Below are 21,135 nucleotides of genomic sequence, written 5' to 3' on the forward strand. Positions count from 1 at the left end.
TCACTAAGATTTTCATGTCTCCATCAGGAAGCCCATGAAGATCATTAGAACGCAACAAGGACTAAGTGGTTTGCCCCGCTCGCTGTGTGATTTTTGCAGATCCAAGGTAAAGAGACAAGGCAGACGTGGCAGAAAGGGAGCAGAGTCACGGGGAGGGACAGGGACTTACACAAGGTCATGTAGGACATCGGCAGGAGAAGCCAAAGCAGGACCCAGGCTGCTTCGGCGCTCTTTCTTACGCCCCTGGGTCTGCCATAGTGGGAACGGTGGCTTTGACGTTCTTGAGCAGGTTGGTTCATGGTCATTTTGGTGGTGGTGAAGAGCCAGCAAACATAAATCATAATGGTTCAAAAACAAGCAGGCAAATAAGGTATAAAAATGGCTCATATATTTTTAAACCTAGTGACTTCTGAATGCAGAGGATTTGCAAACACGTTTCCCCTGGTCCAAATTACCAGCGATTTAGCTACCTTCCTATTTTTTGGTATATCCAGAAAGGAACAAATCAACATCGATTTCCCTGCACCTTCCTCATCCCCATTTCCCCTTAAACTAGAAAAGACAGTTTTTCTTGCTGGAGGTCAGGACTTATCAAGGTTTATGTGATCAGGGTGGAAGAAAGAGCAGAGCAGGGCTGACTGCATCTTTTCACGTCTGAAGCTATTACGGCTTCTTTGATAGAAATGGCAGTTATTTGAAACAGAAATATTCTGAAAATGTCCATAACTTTCTTTCAAAACGACAAAAGCTATCACAATAAGCAAGATTTGGCCTTACTGAGCAGAAGTTAAATCCTAAAAAGAGAAAGCAGACGTGTAAATACAGGGTCGTTTCCATCTGCCTGAAATAGCCCTGAAGTCTTTCAATAACTGCCCGTATGGAAAACATTACCAAAAGCCACATTTTCCTGTGCAGACCCCTCCCCAGGCCCCTAAAGCAACGCAGCCTGATTATTTCAGGCTCGTTTTTTGCTTATAAACCTAACATTGCAAATTTTGGTCTGAGTAGAAAAGAGGTTTCTTTGCTGAATTTGATAGATGGTGAATGCTGGTGATGGGCACAACTGAAACTTTTGCAGTACGGCATCACACGGGACTGCACGTGTCATGATTTTCCGTTGATTTAAGGACTCTTAGGTATATTGCAGTAGTACATAGGGTCTCAGCACCTATTTTGGGGGACTAACCTGCAGCAAAGACGTAAAATAATCGATGCCCCAAGAGGCTTTCGTCCAGATATCACCCATAATCAGTTAGCGATTGATGTCCCAGCAGCCTTGACCCACGAAGGGGATGCCCAGCGGCTGACGAGGAGGGCAGGGATGGAGGAGCCCATGCGTTTTGGACCAGGCACTGGGCCGGGCTGTGCTCCCCATCTGGACACAATCCATGTGCTCTAGATGACCCTGGTTGAGCAGGGGTGTTGGACTAGATGATCTCCAGAGGTCCCTTCCAACCTCAATCATTCTGTGATTCTGTGAAATGTGGTATCAGTGCTGACATTTCGGTGCCTTTCATGGTCCAGAGGTCACAGGAGCAACATGAGAATGGGCAGCCGGAGGACCCTGGAGCAATAAACATGCTGGCAATGGAATGGTTATCTTCTAACGAACCTGAGACAAGGCATTTTTGCTTTGAGATCTTCATCATTAACGTTCTGCTCGCAATCACTGAATCTACAAATAACTTTCCGAGGAGCTTCTTGATTGCTGAAATGCTGTATATTCCTAAATGCATCGACAGTATGGTTTTATGTACAATCTAAAATAAAAATCTGCTCAACTGCTGCTTATCCAGCATTGACTACAGCAATTTTTAATTAACCTGATTTAGATGCCAAATATATCACTGATGAAAATGAGAGGGTAGAACATACAGTCATTTATTCCAGTACAGTGGTCATGATTGTTGAATTAGATGTATTCAAATTAACTTTAAAATTTTCCTGCAGTCGTAGGCTGTGCGCTGGGTGCCAGGTTTTAGAGACCTGCGCAGAGTAGATTAATGATATACTTCGGGGTGCAGGAGGGAGGGAACGTAATGTGTTTGTCTTCCTGTTCGGGAAGGGGGAGCAGAGCCCCATGCTTGCTTTTATTTAATAAAGCACAAAAGCGGGGGTGTGAATCTTTTGCTAATTGCCTCTTTCCAGTCTGTGCTGGCAAGCAGGAGACGGCTGCAGTGGAGCTTGGCGTGGAGACGCTGTTGAGGTTGCACTCTGTGTGCCACCGAACAGGATCTGCCTCTGGGCTGAAGGCCAGGTAGATACATGGATAAACAGGGGAAACGGCAGTGCGGTTTCCAAGCCCAGCAAAGCCAAACTCGGCAGCAGGAAGCCAAGATTAACGTGTCCCGTTTGGTCTGTAAGAGGGATTTATGTAGGAAGCATGTAAGGAAGAATGGAGTTATTTGAGTATTACCGTATTCAGTCAGTAAAACTTCCAAAAAATGAAAGGAGTGCAATGAAGAAAAGCAAAGGCGGGCAGACTGACGTGCAGAGATTGTCATCTGTGGTCTTCATGGGAGATGAGAACCTCCGAGGAAGTTAGAGTCTGCTGCAAGAGGTCTGAACGGTGTGTGGATGTACATAATGACTTTTAGGTCTGCCATATATGCTATTAAGGTTGCTTGGATGCCAGCTGACCAAGCCTCTCTGTAGCTGACAGCTTGGATTTCCCCTGAACTCCCTGTGATCAACCTGAATGAAGATGATGGAAACCAAAGACGCTCTGTAACCTTTCCTAAAATGCCCATTAAAACCTCTTGTGTTACGTGGTGGCTTCAAATGGTACGAGGTGCCTGGCGTGCTCCTTCCAGGTGGCTTGGCAGGAAACCGGGTCCCTCCTCGGACCAGCAGTTGTGCAAGGATGAGTGACTACAAGGCAAAGACTACAGTTGTTTACTTTCAGTGATCCTGTCTTCTCGCTTGCTGTTGCAGACAGAAGCATAATTTCTCTCCTTTTCTCATTGCAGGTTATCCGACGGGATACCCCACAGCTGCCCCAGCCTACAACCCAAACATGTATCCAACCAGCAGCCCCGGCTATGCCCCAGGTAAACCCAACTTTGTGTACGGAGATAACGTGGTTAAAAGGGTGCAGGAGGATTTACCTTCTGCTGCTCCGTGTACCGAGCCCTGCAGCCTGCATGTGCTTGTCAGCAAATAATTTCCTGGGAAGGGGGCTGTGTTAAGCTCTCCTGGTCCTAACTCTGCCACTAATTTCACACCATACATTGGGAATGTCTCTCCGTGTCGTGAAGTACTTTTGAGCTGTTAATTATATCTTAAAACTCATCCCAGGAATTTTTACAGTCCTTCTCACTGTGATATCTGCACGTTGAGTTTTTAATATTTTCTGAATATCGCATGCCTTCTCCTCTGAGATCGCCTTCCCCTTCCCTTCACTGCCCTGAAATGGCTCTTCCAGAGAGCAGCAATCTCTTCCCAGCCAAACGCAGGAACTGTTCCCCCTTTAGCCTCGATGTTGTCTGTAACAGCATCAGCCACAATTTTCTCCTTAAAGTCTTGTTTTCCCTGGGCTTTCCCAAGCTGGCCTTTAATTCTGTCTTCTGCTCCGCTGCGGTGTGTCCATCGCAACATATCCTTCATCTCCCACTTCCAACTTTCCGTGCAAGCTCGGCAGGGCTCCGTCCTTCGTTCTCTTCCCATCTCCACTACTCCCCAACTCCCCATCTACCTCACCAGTACAACTTGAGGTCCCATCCCTGGCAACTCACAGCCACCTGTCCCTGCCTGCTCCAAAGCTTCCTTCATCTGGGCCCGGTGAGGTTGCAGCCTTGCTGCCATGCACCCCACAGTTCACACCAGCATGGCTAGCAGAGTGCCCTTCATTTCTCGCGCTGGCCGCATGCTCTTTTGCAGCTTTCTGTCATAGTCCCTCCGAACCGTCTTGCCAGCCACGTGGACAGGTAACGTGTTCATCGTCCGTAGCTCAGACCCATCTCTGGAGCCTTGTTCTCTGTCGCTGTGCCTGACTTGGGCAAATTCTCTTGCCTCCTTCCAGAGGTTTAGTACAAAAATGGCTTTCCCAGCCCTCTGCTTTAGCTGTGTCATGTCCCTCTTGCATCGTATCAAGTGGAGGCCACTCGTCTTTATTCACAGAGCCTCCACCCACGCCGTCTCTTTTCTCCTGCGTGGTACCAGGAGCCTTACTGCCATCTCTGCTTGGTCTTTCACACTGTACCTTTCTGAACAAGTGTTTCCCTCATTCCTGCTGCTCCTCTTGCTAGACAGGAGCCTCCTGTAGTTGCCCACAAAGTCATTCTTCGTTTGACTGCCCCCATTAGCCACGTTTTATTACAAAAGTCCATGCCTAGACTCCCTTCCTTGCTTGCCGTTGGACACTGTCTCTCCGTACCTGCCTGTATTCCTCTGTTGTCTCTTGGCCAAACGTGTATCCAAGCCACAGCTCCAGCTGTGCTCATCCGTGATCATGGAGAAAGGGCTGGGTGGAAGATGGTGCACATGGGCCAGAGCCCAACTGGCACGATGGATGCTGAACAGGGAAGCAGGCAAAGCTTGTGGGTGGCATAAATACAGAACCAAGCATCCTATTTCAGTCACACTGAGCTTGAACAGCTCATCTGCGTGAAGCACAGAGCCAGGGGAACTGTCTTATAGGGAGGGACTGATAGAAAATTGATGTGGGTTATGAGAGAATGTAAATGAAGCAGATATATCTTCCAGTGTGGACACTTCTTATTCCGGCAGAAGAGGATCTTTCACTGTTTATAAGTCAAAGAAGTTGTTCGGAAGCAGGTCTCGTGGAGTAATTTGCGCTTGTCGATGAGGGCGAGATGGCCTGCGAAAGGGCCGTGGCGCAACAGGGACCCCCACGCCAGCCAGGAACCTTCTTCACCTTCTCCAAGGAAGTTTCTTTAAGAAAAGAAATAGAACAACACTGTCATAAGTGAACCAAAGACATACAGGGGTGGATTAATCTTCCTGTCCCATGTATTTGCTACCGTTGCTCACTGGTAAGATCCAGTAGACCACAATGAGTTTTCTTTAACATGGCATGAACTAATGAGGTTCTGAGTTTAACGAGGAATATCTGAGCTCCTCTGCTAAATGGATCGCTTGGTCTTTCTGCATTTGAGCCCAAACCTGGAAATTTTTATAGATGTCTTTTTCCTTCTGGAGTAGAAGATTGCTTCTAGGCTCCCGTTCAGGATATAATTTAGCCGAAGTTAAACATCCATTAAAGTACTTCAATGAAACCAACCCTTTGGAAGGACCAGGCAACATTTCCCATCTTCCTAACACTGGCGAGTTTTTAAAGCGCGGTTAAGGTCTCTGCTTGCAGAAAATGAACGGGGTGGGGTAGGAGCCTCTTTGCATGACAACGGATGATGGAAACTCAAGAGCTGAGTGGCACTTTCAAAATATAGCTCTGGTCTGTGTATTATAGCCAAAGTAAATTTTAGGTGGAATGTGTTATAAGAAGAGGGAATATCCCTTCTAATAGCAATCCTGAGATCAGAATATTATTTATTAGCTGCTGGTTTTTAGGCTGTAGTGTTTTATCAGAGAGTCTTCTTTAAAGGATGTGATCACGTAGGTCAAATCCAAGAATTTGCAACGTCTGAACTGTGACCGGAAAAGCACTTCTGAAATCGAGATGGTGCCTTTTTTTCATGGTTTTTATGAAGAAGACCAAAAAAGTCTCTTGCTCGCCCCTCCCCGTGCCCACTTCCGAGATGAAAAACAAAGTCTCACCCTCCGTTTGGACTTAATCGCTTTTTGGTTGTCCGAGGTGTTTATTCCAAACACTTTGCCGCATTAAAAAAAAAAAAAAAAAGGCTGAGGGATTTTAAAGCTTTTTAATAAAGCCGTCTTTTCAGCGCAGCGCTCCGGAGTCGCTGGGGTGCAGTAGGCGCTTGCGAAAGGAGCACAGAGCAGGCCTTTGTGGCCGCCTCGCTGAAGCCTTTCTCCTCCAAAGCGCCAAGTTCCTGCTCTCCGGGCTGCCGTAAAGTCAGCGGATCCCCAGGCGCGGGAACTTTCCAGGGCTGACGAAGCAGGAATGAGGGGTTCGCTGCCAAAACCCTTTTGGGGCTGTCTTCTCCGCATCGCCGAAGGTCTGTTTTTAAACTCCCTGTTATTTTGCAAGGTTATTAAATAAAAAGGCAGTTACTGCGGATACCTCTGCAAGAGATCCGTTGTGCTTTTTTTTCCCCCCCGTGTTTTCATGTGCTTCTGGAATGGTCTTTCGGTGCATTTTTTCACACCGAAAACCTTGGAAAGGACTTTGTGACCCTGCATGTGTGCTGGCCACCCTCAAATTCCCCTGAAAGCCATCATATTGAAAGAGTAAAATGAAAAGAGCTCCATAGCGTAAAAACCCACAAGTTTCTTAGCAGCCGGTCTGGCCAGAGGCTGGCAGCATCCTCCGTGCTGGGAAGGAAACACAGCAGCGTTCCTGCATGTTGTCCTGGGCGTGATGAAAATGCAAAAATACGGGAAAGCAGCCACAAGTTCAAAATGGTCAGGCTGAAACTAGCACGTTCGCCTTTCCAACCAAAAGTCTTGAAAAATGAAAGTCAACCGCACCAGACAGTCGTACTGAAACTGGTGGCTCTGTTTTCATCAAGGGCCCTTTTCAAGCTGCCAGAGAAGCTGTTATAACCGCGGACATCAGGAACGTGTCCCTGGCATGATGCTTCAGAGCACTGAAGTGAGGCCCTCGGGCACCCCAGAGATGGTGGAGAAGACGTAGCGCCTCTGAAGAGCAATTAAGAGCATCAAAATGAGGCACCTCCTGCCTGACATCTCCGGGAGTCAAGGCATGGCTGGAGGGCGGTTCAGGCTCCGACACACAGGATGGGAGCCACCAAGCTGGAGATGGAGGAAGGCCATGGAGTCCCTGCAGAAGGTCTTTGCAGCATCGCTCCTTCTGCACACGATGGGATGCTTTGGAGCATCGCACCCGGTCCCGTGTGGCAAAGGCAGGAAAACCTGATTCAGAGGAAAGTTAATGCCTCCAAACTGCCTGGTGGCACAGAGGTGTTTCTCTCATGTCCCCTGCCATGGCATGTTCATCCTGCAGGGAGCAACTCGGCCTCTGGATGTGTGGGGAGACAGTCAAGAGAGCACCCACAGGAGAGGCAGCGCCAAATCCCTGCAGGGAGAGGAGTTTTTCTGGGGTCCTTGGTGCTTCTCGTACATCACAGTCCCCATCTTTGGGAGACTGCAGTTCGTATTAGAAAAGAAACTGAAATAAAACCCAGAAATGCTGTGCTTTTACCCAAACGAAATACTTTTCTTTTCTTTGGAAAGTCATGTTGAAATCCGCACATTCCCTTGGAAAGTTTCTGTTTCAGCTCAATTGAATTTTCCAAATAAAAACCATGCCACTAGGAAATTTTCAGCTATTTTAAACAGCTGTAGTAATTGCCACATTAGGGAGGATTTAACTACTTTTAGCTGAATAAATGTTACGTGTCCAACCTAGCCAGCTAGGCTCCCCCTGTAGTCAATGGAGAGAAACGTGAGAGTCTTTCAATGGAAGGACTCTCCCCAGGGAGTCCTTTAGTCCGTCCATCTTAGGGTGGGACAGACTCCTCTGGGTGCTTGTCTGTCCTACAGAGAGATGGTGAAGGTTGGGTGAGATAAATCCTGTCTGGGATGTCCTACACGCTCACAAGAAACTGGAACCCAAAGGAATTTCAGAGAAGCTCTCTCAAATAACTTTGCTATAGTAAAGATACTCTCAGAGAAGGCGACATCTAGGATGATGGTTTATGGGATTGCTTTCTTGGCATAGGTTGTCCTTAGATAGCAGGAATGGGTTAAGAAATGGGACCGACCCAGAGTGTAAAAGCGTGGATAGCGTAGAGTGGCCTTTAGGATAATCCTCCTTCTCTTGGGCAGAGATGTTGCTTGCACCCACCAAGAAAGACAATAAAAATGCACAAGCAAAAAAAAAAAGGAAAACCCAAGCCAGACTGAGAAGAAACAGTCAAGAAGACCAAGCAAGAACAAGGAAACCACTAGCTCAGGGATAGCCCTAGACCCAGGGTTGCGTGGAGGGGTGTCACGCACGTCCGGGAGCCTCAGTGGGCAGCAGCAAGCCTCGTGGCTCTACCAGTCCTGCGAGGGCGTCTGCAGCCCACCCAGCCGAGCAGGACCCTTGCACCCAGCAGGAGAACGGGTGACGCTAGAGGCAGACTCCAGGGATGGCTGAGTCTGGCACGTCTTCTGCACCTTCCTGCCAGGATGCCCGCGGCGAGAGGGACATGCATTATGCCGAGATTTCAGTTCTTGGCAGCTACGTTCAGGAGCCCGGTGGCAGTGGCAGGAGATGTGGGACAAAGAAGACTTTCTCCTGTGAGGAAGGCTTCGGGCTTTGATTCACTCAGTCCTAGGAAGCGAGGCCGGGAGCTGGTAACTGAAGCCTCCTGTAGGTTTTGGAAAGGTTCTCGCGTACTTGACGCCGGTTAATCCAGAGCCTGGAACGTGGCCCCTCCGGATCGTTCCCAAGGGCGCAAGGCAACTAATGAACCCCAACGGGAGGAGCAGCACGTGGTGAGGATATGCCGGGAGAAAGAAACCAAGAACAGACCCAGGGAAAGGAAACTCTGGCAGCGGATTTTTATGAACTGACAGATTTTGACAGAGGGAGGCAATTCCTAATGAGAGCAGAGTATTCGGACATGTGCCGCTACGCTGCTGGATCTGTCTTGGACTAGGATTTCTGCCTCTGTGCTCGGCACGTGTGGGCACTTTTGCCAGGAGTGGAGCATGTCCCGGAGGGTGTCACGGGAAAACCCATTTACTTCTGCGCTCTTCTCAGCTTGATCAGCCGTTGGGGAACACGCTGAGCCTGAGCAAGTGTTAAACATCCTTACGCCGATGGGTTGAAGGAGCCGGTGGGAAGGGCCTGGAGGAAGGAGCAAGCCCATTGCGTGGGAAGCACCGGGGGCGATGCCGCGAGACGCAGCGCTGGTTCCTGCGCTCTTAGTTACGTCCAGTGAGACTTGGCTTCTATTAGAAAAAGGCACTTGGTGCCTTCCAAGTCCTCTCTCCCTCCTCCATGCTGTGGACCCTGCAGAAACGAGGGAGGGTTGCCAGGCCAGGCTTTCCCAGGTTGGCTTCAGGGGAAAAGGTCTTCAGCGAGGGGCATCTGAAGAGCACGGGGAAGAAGCTGCTTCAGCCGAGGAAAGGTTCTCCAGGGAGGAGGAAGACAGGGATAATCAGGAAGGAAATTACGGCATTTACCGTCAGGGACCGGCTTCCCACCTGGCCGGTTGGGGCTTCGGTGCTGCGCACCGAAAAAACCCATCTGCATTGGTCCCTTAGGGACATCCCTGGAGGGACTCCAGCTGCTCCAAGACAAGGCAGCTCCAAGACAAGACGAGGCAGCGTGATGGCTAATTTCGGATTGCCCAGCGGGGATGCCAGCTTGTTTCCAGGCTCAGGCGGCATTTTTGCTTTCCACGTTGCTGTGCTTAACGAAAAAAGTCCAAAAGTTGCGTTTTGACGGAGGCGAGTTGGTCTTGCCTGGCCCGAGACTCCGGCCGGGGTGGGGAGCGGCTGCCCCAGCTGAGCCGAGAGCTGGTCTCGCCGCCCCCGAAACAGCCAGATCAGCCGCTTCCTTGGGACTGTTCGTTAGGGAATAATCTGCCCCAAACCTTGTTAGTCAGCGCTTCTTTTAAGCACTCGAATACAAAGACTTTGATTTTTCCCTCCTTTTGTCCCAGCTACTGTAACTGTGGGTGTTCTCTCTTTCATTAAACAAACTTAACCTTCCCCCGGCTTTGATTCTTGCCGTATTTTATCGCTACAATACTTTGCAGCAGGCCGTTCTGCAGATTAATTAAGGCTCGAGTTACTGACTTCATTTTTTTTTTTTTTTTTTTTGGAGCAATGCAAATAATTGAGTGTTGCCGCAGATTTGCATTCTGTGAAAGGGGAAATGAAAGCCCTGGTCAATCTTCTTTGTGCCACTCAGCCTTTTGTTCCCTTCCCGGCCTCTTCCTTCTGAAGCGGAGTCCTAATCTTTGCCGACTTTCTTTCTATAAAAATCCTCTGATCGTTTTTGTCACCCCTCGCCAGATCTTTTTGTCGCGCGGCTTAATGCGCAATCAGGAAAGCATTCACAGCTGCCTTGACATTTAAATTTCTTTTTTTTTTCCCTGTTTATTCTTTATTCAAAATACTTTTAATAATTTCCACATCGGAAAATGGAAAGCCAGAAAGTCCAGAAAGCTGACAGATCGTTTTCCATTGAGAACAAAAATCTTCCAGTACCTAATAATGCGTTGACATAACACCGTTGCGCATTAAATCAGCGAGGAAAGGGCAACGATTAAAAATCGTGATTCTTACCTCAGCTCTTTTTGTGGACAAATGTCCCTCCTGCCCGTGAACAATCATGCAGGTTTTGAAATCGATACAATTTAGTGTCGCGGTAGGGTTTTTTGACAGCATTTCGAGATGTGTCTCATAGGAGGCACGGTCCAGAGCCCTCGGCTTGCTCCGGCATGGAGACACTTGGGGCAGAGCCAAGGCTATGGAGGCAACCTTGGCTCCGACCTTCCTCAGACTGAGAGGCTTTTTCCCCCTCCTTGCATCTCCCTGCCAGTCTTTATTGAATTATATTTTAACGATCCCGATTCTGCCCCGGGCGAAATGTCACGTGAACGACTCCTGAAGCCACTCCTGGGCTCAGGGTGCTCCGGACCTCTCGGCGTCAGCAGTCCCTTCTCGACAAGAAAGCGGGCTTGAAGGAGAAAAATTAAGAATTTTTTTGAGCGACAGCTAATGCAAAACGAGCTCGGTAAAATATTCCATCGGCACGTACGTGTGACGGAGCGGGTAGCGTTCTCAGCTGTGTCGAATGGAATTGAGCTGGAGTAATACCGTGGTTCAGTGGCAGAGTTAAAACCAGTCGCCCGTGTCAGGACGAAGAGCGTTTGCTCAAATCGAATCCGTCGCCGTCACACAGCGGGCTGCAATGAGAACGTGCCGTCGAGGTTCGGGCCGTCCCTCAAACGCGCTTGGAATCGGAGAGAATCCGCGTTGCTTTTAAAATCTGCCGTGCTGGAAAGAGCAAAGTGAGCGCGAAAGCGTAGTTACGCTCTCTTAGATGTGAAGCCTGCGGCTGCCCCGTGGCGGACGGCATCTCCAGAGCTGCTGCTCCCCAAGCCAGCCCATCGGCTGACGAGGGGGCTTTATTTCGAGACCTCCTGGGACGGGGTGCTGCGCATGCCGGCAGCAATCCTCAGCGATCGTTAAAAAAGCAATCAGCGAAACAGTTTTATTGACCGAGTTTCCTCTGGTGCGTTCGGCGAGCTGGATACCTGCGTCTCCTCGTCTAGGAGGAGCGTGTGAACGGGCCCCTTGATGCTGTTTGCAGTGGAGGTTGGGAAGGGAAGAGCATCTATTGCTTATGGCTTGTGGCTTTGCTGGGCTATAACGCGAAGCGTGCTGGAATATAGCTCAATCTTGAAAGAAACTGTTCTGTACTAGCTTGACTACCCTCTTCTGGTCACCCTCGGAGGTGTTCCTCAGAGCAGCTTCCTCCAGGTAGGTGTCTGATGCCCCACTGAAGTCAGCAGTGCTCCCTGGTTTTCATTGACCTCGTGGTTCCCATGAAAGGCGGTGAAAGCCCCTGGGATCCACATGGAAAATCAAAAGATTTAGTGCCACAGACTTTGTAATTGCCTCGATCAGAAAAGCATGAGGAGACATGAGGAGGGGTTTGGAGAGGCCCAGAGTCCTCTCGGTCCCTCCAGATCCAACCACACGGGGAAAAGGAAAGGAAATTGGTGACCGGAACCGGTCTTGATGTCTCCCTCCCTCTGCGCCAGGTACTTACTGAAGAGTCGCTAATGTTTGAGCGCAGCAGATTTAAAGCCAAAAGCCTGTTAAATTCTCCAGCAGTCGATTTTAAAGCAGCCCTTTCCAAGCGGTAGATGAGAGCCAGCCGGAGCGTTGCTTGCAAAGCTCTGCCCAGGGAGCCCTACAGAGGCGGGGGAATAAAGCTCGCGAGTCGCTGAAACTGCGGAGCTCCGCTTTTCTGCCTTGCCGTGGGCTGCTTCTATTGCATCTTGCAGTATTTGTTAGAGGGAGAGACACAAGGCGGGTTGCAAGATCACCGCTAAATGCCGGCGTTGTTGCAAACTCTGGCGCTCGCGGTAAGCCTGGCTATTTCGGACAGTTTTGCTGCAAAATTTCCTTTCGAGCGCGTAAAAATGAGCACCTGAGATCACTCTACTGCAGAGACATGAGGCATGCCAATTATTAAAAAAAAAATAACATCTCTCTCTTCATTAATCCGAGGCCGTGTTCCCTCCTAGGCATTCTGCCATCCTGAGATGGCTGCTTTATTTTAACTTCCTTCATTAAAACATGCTTTTTATTTTCCTGAAAGTAGGGCACACACTCTTTGCACGGCGAATGGCTTGTGCTTCAACTGCAGCTATTAATAATGCAGTAGAGAATAAGGCTTCGGATCCATTACTTCGGTGCCCTTATTGAGCCGAAGAGCTATTTCTAAAATCAGCCTAGGAAATGAGGTGTCTCGGTGTGGTTGCTGTGGACCTGCTGGGACGCAGCATGGCGGCTGTAAGCGTTCCCCGTTCCTGTTTCTGGGTCCTGCCCGGAGAAAATTTCCCTCTGCGGAGGCAAAGCGTAGGTCTCCTCTCTCTCCTTAAGTGCTCTCAATCACGATCTGTAGACACCCGTCCTCTCCCCGCCGACTCTTTAGGGCGATGCGTAGGTCTCTGAAGGTAGGTGGCTGCAGTCCGGCGGTGGGAATGTCCTGGAGAGCCTTGAGGCCTTCCTAGGCTTTCTAAGAAGAAAAGCTCTCCTCGATTTGAGGCACTCGGACACATAGTGACGGGACTGCCTAGGGAATTAAGCTCATTGCAAACTTTGTGCTGTGCTCCAGGCTGTAGCCATCACAAATAAGGTTGGCAGAGAGGAGCGAGAGGTGTATGTACTGTGTCACGTGCTCAGTCCTTTCTTCGCCTTCTTCATCAAGTAGGATTCTGTTCTCTGGTTAATGCACAGAATTTTCTTCAGGCACATCTGGTTCATATTCTTCTCTTTTCCACTTTGAATATGTCCTCAGCATCACTGTGTTGGCTGGAGCTCCTCACAGGGAGTGAGGGGAGTTAGGCCTGTCCCAACACTGCAGACACCAGCACTTGGTTCACATTGCTTGTCTGCTTCCCACCGCTAGATTTGCCAAGGATCCAGCAGATAAAGAATGAGAGCTCTTTATTTTTCAATGACTGGTATAGGTGAGAGGCTAAACCCAGTCCAGAAGATCCTGGCAGGAGGTAGACCTTAAACGATATTAAGTAGTCATGGCTGGATTGTCACCTCTGCGAGCTGTAGCTCTTGCAAAGGACCGGGAGATATCACTCTTCCTAGCTGCCTCCGAGTTCACCTTTTGTGTAGGTTTATGTGATGGGTTCTCCGAGGATCAGTGATTGATTTAGTGTAAAGAACGTGCGCAGCCATAAGCTGCAAGCTTCCAGCTGTCGCAGATCCAAATTGCTTTGACTGTTGGGTAGATCTAATGTGGAGAGGAGGAAATCACCGAGGAAGGATTCACATAACATCTAAATAAATCATCTCATCAGCCAGCCAGTCTCGGAGATTAAAACCTTTGTGAACTCTAGAGGCGAAAATGAATCTGGATTTGAATGGAAGCGGAAGCGAAAGGATGTTCTTCTCTCTCAGCATTGAGGGTTAGGCCCTGTCTAGTTTGACGTTCAGGACGGCAGCATCCCATGGGAAGCAAAGCAGCGCCAGATGGAGATCCTCAGTAACCAGCAAACCTTTGGGAGGGAGCTCAAGCTCAGGACGGAATATGGTCAGTCCTCAGCTGGAGGAGAAATTGCTCTCTGAATCTCTTCCTTGCCATAAACCTCCTAGTTTTCTGTCGAAGAAGGTAAGAAAGGAGGAGCACCTTTCCCCACGTCTCCGGAAGCGGAGCACAGTCCCTTGGCCTCCTGAACTGCTCGGCCGTGCAGCATCCTGCGCACCCAACCTCTGGCCTTGTGGCGCTCTGGATTTACAGTTATCTCTTCAGAGACAGTTAATTAAGAGTCTGAACAGACACAGAAGCGTTGGAGGGTTTCAGAACATAATTACTCTTTCCTTTAGACTGCAAAAAGGTTTACAAGCCCTGACAAAGTCGTAAAATCCCTTCGTGGACCTTAGCGCGGAGTCCTTGGAGAGGCCGGTCTCGTGGCCTGCAGGGTAAAAGCAGCCCGGCAGAGCTCTTAATCCAGCCTGCTCCTTCCTTTGCCTTCCAGCAGGCACGGGCAGGGAACAGGCCCTTAAATCCACTTTTTCCTGAGGGTCTCCTAAGCTGTCTCTTGCCCCATAACCCAACTGCCTGTGGCCCTGACGTATGACGGTAGGAACTTGCACGGGGAAAGGAGTTATGAAGTGCAACCTTGCAGTATCTCCATAGGTGACTTCCTTTGGCCAGAAATGTGGGACTGCAGGGAAGGTAAGGAGTGCAAGACCCTTCTCCTGCAGGCTGTGACTTCTTCCCCAGACAGCCCCACTTTCTGCCCAAGACAGCTTGGTCCGAGCTTGGCTGCTTCTGCTGCCGGGAACAGTCCCCAGCCGATGCAGCACGCCTCCGTTGTGCCTCTCTTGCCCAAAGGTCTCTCTCCTTTTCTCCAGAAGTCCCTTGAGTTCACAAGGCTGACACAGAATCCTTGTCTTGTGTCCGGGGGTGGGGGGAATCCTACCCGTTCCTAACGCTCCCGGGCACGGGAGGAGGACAGGATGGGCTTGCCCTGACCTCCTCCGGTGCCATCAGGACACGTTGCAGCCATCGTCTCTTCAAGGAGCCGGAGAAATGTGCACCAGGGCACAGCAACAGTGGCTACATTAAAAACCGAATGTTCATAAAATCAGCCGGGAACATACCCCATAGCTTCACCACGGATTAGTTTCCCCGGCTCCCCGGCTCGGAGTACACACAAGTAAATTGTAGTTGGTTTTGTGCTTCAGCCCCGGAGGTCTTGGGGAATTCAGTAATTTGGCGTACGGCGGGTGCGTCAACGGTCTAGCTCCCGAGCTCGCAAGAAATAGCTCGAAACAAGAAATAAATTGGTTATTCTCCTTGATTCCACCAGCTGCCTCGCTTTACCTCCTTTGCCCTCAAAAGCTTCGCGGTGAAGTCTAATCACTAAGCTGCTCGCCGAGGATCGATCGACCCTCCTCGCTCGGCTTCCCTTCCTTAGCAGCTGGGATGCGGTACATGGAAAACCTGGAGCTTGTTTCTTTTATAATGACAGATAGCTCAACTAGTTAAACCGGCGAGCCGCGAGCTCTGATAACTGCACCTGCCGGGCTGCCGTGGGGCTCGATCAAAGGCTCCCGCCTTCAAAGGACTTGTGCGCTCTGCCGAAAGGGAGCAGGGATTAAACACGCAACGGCCAGCGGCGGATAGCAGCTGCCGGAATTGGAGGCTAGTCTGGAACAAAAAGTTAGGAGAGCGTCGTAGTTTCGGGGGGAATTAAAAAAAGGGGACCTGTGAGGCTGTTTCCTGAGGCATCAGCTTTGGGAAGGGGCCACCTCCAAGACAAGGTCTCCGTTGGTGATCTGCCATCCCCAGTCTCCGTGTGCTCCAGGAAGCCTTGCGAGATAGCGGCCGTCCTTCTTAGATACGTGTTGGCGATGCATTTGGTTATTGGGTAGAGGACCCAGATGTGTAGCCAGTGCTAGTTCATCACATATAGAGATGCGCCGGGGCAGTTAAGTAAAAATTTTCCTCTTTCGGAAAACTAAAGATGAACAGAATAACTGAATACTGCCCAAACCCCACGAGAGCTGGCTCTTGAGATCCTTCTGGCTTGCCCTGTTTGGCTTTGTAAACACTTTCCCACAAGCCAGGATCACAGGGCGACTGCCCAAAGCCTCTGCTCCTGCCGCCTGTTTCTCCAATGTTTCCCGTGACCGCGCGTCGGTGCGATGGGACGGTCACGGCTACCAACGCTTTGCCCATCCGCAGCATCTCCAAGCGGCAAACTCTGAAAAGCCCCAGATCCCCAGGAATGTCCTCAAAGCCATCCCAGCCGGCCACGTCCCCAGAGGTAGATCCCTGTGCAGGCTCAGAAAGGTGGTCGTCTGGGGTAGGTAACTGCCTGGTCGTCGCGCGTCGGTCCTCCTTGAGGAGCAGGCAGCAGGAGAGGAAGCACAGCGTGAAATTCCTCCACGTGTTTGTCCTTAAAAGCGGGGGGAAAAGGCAGCGGGCAGCAGGGTGGTTCATGTGACATGGAGGCGGGATGCCATGGCTCGGTTGCAGCGTTGGCACGCGGGCGCCGGCTGTGCGTAACACCTCTTTTCTGTCTCCCCTCAAGCCACCCTTCTGATGAAGCAGGCCTGGCCGCAGACGTCCTCCTCCTGTGCCACCGAGGGCACCTTCCACCTCCCCGTGGACACTGGGACCGAGAACAGAACTTACCAAGCTTCTTCTGCAGCGTTCAGTAAATAAATCTTCTGTTTCGGGGTTTTACCTGGTTATTTTGTTCCCGTTTTGCTTCCCTGCAGCTTGGAAGCGGGTTATTTGGGGATGGATTTAGCAGTACGTTTGCAAGCGAGGGGGCAATTCTGCACGTGAGACCCTCCTCGAGCGCTGAGCTGTAGCTGCGCCGCTGCTGCTCCGCGCTGGGCGTCTGCTTCGGGCTGCCTTTGGCTTAAACCCCCCCTCCAAGAATGAGATTGGGGGAAGAAACAGTGTTGTTTTTTTTTTTTTTCCCCCCCTCTGGATTAACCAAACTTGCCCTTTGCAAAGCGATGGCCCGTTAGGGTAGGTGCTATATAAATCTGATGCGGCGACTGCCTTTAAAAGCCCAGCCCGCTGCCGAAACGCCAAGCCCCGGCAGCGCCGGCCCTGTGAACTTCCTAAACCTAAGAAGGTGCTAGATAGTCGCAATTAGGCTTTCAAATTAACCAGCAGACGAGCTTTTCCAGGAGCCACATATCTCAGGTCATTAAAACTTGATTGCAAGTAATTTTTAGCCACCAACTAGTACAAACTGTTCTATTTTTTTCCTCTCTCTCTAATTTATAAACGTGAAAGATTACGTCTGCTTAGACTCCCGCGTTTCGTACTTTTTTTTTTAATATAGTAGCTAAATTGCCTGCGGTTCAGCCGTCGGGAAGCTCTGCAGCGAGCCTTAGCGCCCGCATTCGAATCTGGAGACTGCATCTCCAGATCGTCCATCAGAAGTGAAGGCTGATGCCAAGAGACAGCAGTCCCCGAGGCCTCCAAGTTTCGAAAAAAAAGGAGCTGAAAACAGGAAAAAACCTCCCTAACCACGAAAAATAGGGAGTTGATCTGTCTGTAAGTGGGGCTGCGATGTTCCTGGGGGACCCGGCGGGCTGTGAAAGAGGAGTCTCCACTTCTGCTGCTAACCGTGGAGCAGGACCCCTTGCTTGAAGAAGGAGAAGGGTCGCAGATAGTCCGTGCCCAGGTGACAGGCAACGGCGCTTGGGGATCTTTACATCTACCTTGGGCGAGAGCTTAAAGCGCTGCTTCCAGGCTGCCCGGAGATCTTCTCCCAATTTAACACTCCTCAAGTTTTGGAGGAAGCATCATGCAAAGTGACCCTGGCTTGGAAGTGCTTCAGAAGATCGGGAATTCGGGTCCTGTCCTGCAGGGATCCTCTGGCTAGTCCGCGGCTCTATTTAAATGCTGTCTTTACCCGGAGCGAGGCCACGTGGCCGCGTGCCACGCCACCGGCTAGCAAGGATCGGATGAAGTAGCGTTGGAATAGAGTCGGATAAAAGCCACCCCTCTGCTTTGGAGAAGAAAAGTGTTGGAGCGGCCATGGGTTGGCTGTTGTCAGAGGAAAAATGAGAACAACTTTGCTTGCGCCTCCAGGAACAGCACTTAAAAAAAAAAAAAGGCAAATACAGGGGGAGATGCAAGAAAATATCATGAGCTGGAAGCGCCGGCTCCTCCCAGGAGCGTGGTGGCATTTTTGCACCCCCCCAAACAGCTCCGAAATGCAAGCGGGAGCCAAAACACCGGGCGAGACCCATGGTCAACGGGCGCCGGTCCGGCCGCTGGGGTCCACCTTGTCGTCCGGGTTATTGCCGTGCGCCGGCCGCCTTGTCGGAGAGCAGCGCTTAGAGCAGCGGCTTCGGCGGGGTTTTGGCCACCTTAACGGCACCCGTTGGCGCTGAGAAGGGGGAGCGGAGAGGGAGGAAACTCCCTAATTTTTTGGCCGGGAGCCAAGGACGCGGCTCATCCGCCTGCTCTTCTTGTCTTTGCCAGGGTACACCGCGGGGACTCCCTACAAGGTCCCGCCGACCCAGAGCAACAACGCGCCGCCGCCCTACTCTCCGTCTCCGAATCCGTACCAAACGGCCATGTACCCCATCAGAAGTGCCTATCCCCAGCAGAACCTGTACACCCAGGTAGGTGCCTCGTGAGCCAACGCCGCTCCGGCCGGGAGACGAGTCGGGGCGGCCCCGGCATCCTGGGGCTGGTGGCATCTCACTTAGCTTCTGCGCCCGCACCACGATGCCCCACGGGGACCGGGGGGGGGTTCAACGTAGGGCTGGTGTCCTCCGGAAATCCTCTGGGACGGCGCGGGGCTGGGCTGGGACCTGCTGCTGCCTCCTGGCGAGGCAAGGTGGGCGCGAGCCAGCTCTTCTTCCAGTCCGAGCTGGAGGTTCGGATCGGCTGGCAGCCCCGTATCATCCCAACCCACCAGCAGGCAGGAGGGGGCACCGGACCTGGAGATACTGGTTGCTCCTCTCTGCTCTTTGGGGATGGGCAAATAGAGGTTTTACAGCCTAAAAGCCTGCAAGGGAACGCCTGAAGATAGAGCTGTTGGTAGGTCTTCAGCTCGCCTTGCGCTTGCACCGTTCCCCACCTGGGACGTTGCTGCGCGGCGAAGAAAGCACCTGGATCCGGTCACTGTGGCTCGGCTGATGGAAATTGCCCGAGGAAATCCCTTTCTGTCCGTCAAATTTGTCCGAGCAACCTTTGTAGCTCCTGAAAGAAAGAAGTAACTTAATAGTCCAGCTGTAACCCGGTCTCCTCTTAAGCCGTACCTTTGGAGGTCCTCTAATGGCTCTCGCGCCCCTGCGATAAAATCTCCCTTCGTTGTTTTAAAGCCTCTAATCTTTCCGGCCGTCTCGGTTCGATGCGGCTACGGCGCTGTCCCTGCCCGGCCCGGGTGCGGCAGCCCTTGCGCCTCGCGTTTCAGGTCTCGTTATTTTAGCCAGGGAGCTTTTTCTGCTGGGTCCTTTCTTTTCTTCCCACCCGTCCTTTCGAAATCCCCGGGGGGGGGTCTCGGCCGCCGGCGGTTCGGAGCCCCGCTGTCTCCCTTTGGAAACCCAAGGAGATGCTGCTCCCTTTCGTCTGGCCCAGACCTCCGCTTTCTGCCCCTGGGACTCGGACAAAACCCGCGGTGGCCCCTTTTCTCCCAACTCTTTTTCACTTTGCAACCCAGCAGCCGAAGGATTTCGCCATTTCCATTTCGCCCCGGCAAGCCCAGGCAGCGGGATTTGGCCCCGAAGAGCCGCTTCACCCATCCAGGATGTAGATCTCCTTCCAGCTCCTGTTGCCCTCATCCCTCCCGTGGTCTTACGCGCGGGGACCTCTTATTTCCCTGCTTCTGGTGGGATCTGCCCAGACCTTCCTGCTCCATGTTTTGAGATGCTGGGACGTGCTCCCGGCCACGGGAAGGACCAGGAGCAAAAAGCCAGCTAGTTTTTGCAGAACTTTAATGCTTTCCCATCTGCAACACTTAATACCAGCACCTGGCATGATGCCCGCTGGTCTTGCTGTTGCTCCTGGAGCGGAGCTGGAGACCTCGAGGGCTTCAATGTGTCTCCATGAGCGGTCATCACAGTGGGGAGGTCCTGGAGCGTGGTGGGCTGGTGACTGCTAAAGCTCCATGCAGATGTTATGGGGGGGGGGGGGGATGCAAAGCATAAGGCTGCAGGGAACAAATACGGCTGATGGAAATCACCCTTGGGGGGGGGGGGGGCTTTGGAAGGGTTGGAGGCTTGGAGAACAGCAGGATGAACTCAGGATGGGAAAAAAATGTGGTCAAATCTCTGTGGGTTCCCCGATGCCCACCAGCAGCATCCTCAGTCCCCGCGACCTCCTCCAAGTAAAGCGGTGGCTGGGGGGGGGGGGGGCTTCTGCTTTCAGTGCCCCACAAAGATGGTCCATGTCTTCTCCCCACCCTTCCTCTCCGACAGGGCGCTTACTACACCCAGCCCGTGTACGCGGCCCAGCCCCACGTCATCCATCACACCACCGTGGTGCAGCCCAACAGCATCCCGTCGGCCATCTACCCGGCCCCCGTCGCCGCGCCCCGCACCAACGGCGTGGCCATGGGCATGGTGGCCGGCACCACCATGGCCATGTCGGCAGGTAAGGCGGCTCGCGCTTCGCCCCCCCCCAATTTGGTTTGGATAATTTGGTCGTTTTTGCAAACACCGTTGTTTTTCGCCCCAAATTCCGATTCGAAGATGCTTTCGGTCTTGCCGCCCGCGTTAGATGGTTAGATGGCGCTTGACAACATAGTTGTCAACTTTGATTTATGCATAATTCCCAAACGCTGCTTGGTTTGTGCACAAGGATATGGAAAATCCTGGGAAAAGCTGATTAATCGAGGACAATATCTAAGGCTCCGTGCTGCTTTTATTTGTTTTTTCGCCCGCGTCTCTCCCATCAGCGGCTCCTCGGGCACCGAATCTTGGCGTGTTGAATGGCGCTGAGGACTGATGGGAGCAACGGAAAGGGGGGGATCCTGGGTGTTGACCGTGCCCCCCCCGACCCCGTACCCCGCTTTGCCCTTGCAGGGACGCTGCTGACCACGCCGCAGCACACCGCCCTCGGTGCCCACCCCGTCTCGGTGCCCACGTACCGCGCGCAAGGAACCCCCGCCTACAGCTACGTGCCGCCGCACTGGTAAAGCCGCCGGCCCGCTCCCGTAAGTGCCGGCGTCCCCCCCTTCCCAAAAAACCCCTTCCCGGCCATCGCCGCCCCCCCTAACCCCGGCTCTTCGCTCCGCTCGCTCTCTTGCAGATCCGGCGTCCCGCCTCGTATGCAACCGCCCGAGCCCCAACGCCGGCGCCGCGGCGGCGCCTCGTCCGCCGGCTGCGGCAGAAGGG

At 51.9% G+C, this 21,135-nt stretch overlaps 1 protein-coding gene across 1 annotated transcript in view; it reads left to right on the plus strand.

Annotated features, from left to right (window-relative positions):
* FAM168A (family with sequence similarity 168 member A) overlaps positions 1-21,135 on the plus strand; it is a 123,069-nt gene extending 101,934 nt beyond the window's left edge. Inside the window, exons 3-8 of the mRNA XM_067308618.1 lie at positions 2,970-3,050; positions 16,353-16,478; positions 18,275-18,417; positions 20,218-20,392; positions 20,824-20,954; positions 21,050-21,135. Of these exons, the coding sequence (XP_067164719.1) occupies positions 2,970-3,050; positions 16,353-16,478; positions 18,275-18,417; positions 20,218-20,392; positions 20,824-20,936 (638 nt within the window). The 3' untranslated portion in view covers positions 20,937-20,954; positions 21,050-21,135. The remainder of the gene's footprint in view (positions 1-2,969; positions 3,051-16,352; positions 16,479-18,274; positions 18,418-20,217; positions 20,393-20,823; positions 20,955-21,049) is intronic.

Source organism: Apteryx mantelli, chromosome 1, assembly GCF_036417845.1.
Source record: "Apteryx mantelli isolate bAptMan1 chromosome 1, bAptMan1.hap1, whole genome shotgun sequence".
Taxonomy (NCBI): Eukaryota; Metazoa; Chordata; class Aves; order Apterygiformes; family Apterygidae; genus Apteryx; species Apteryx mantelli.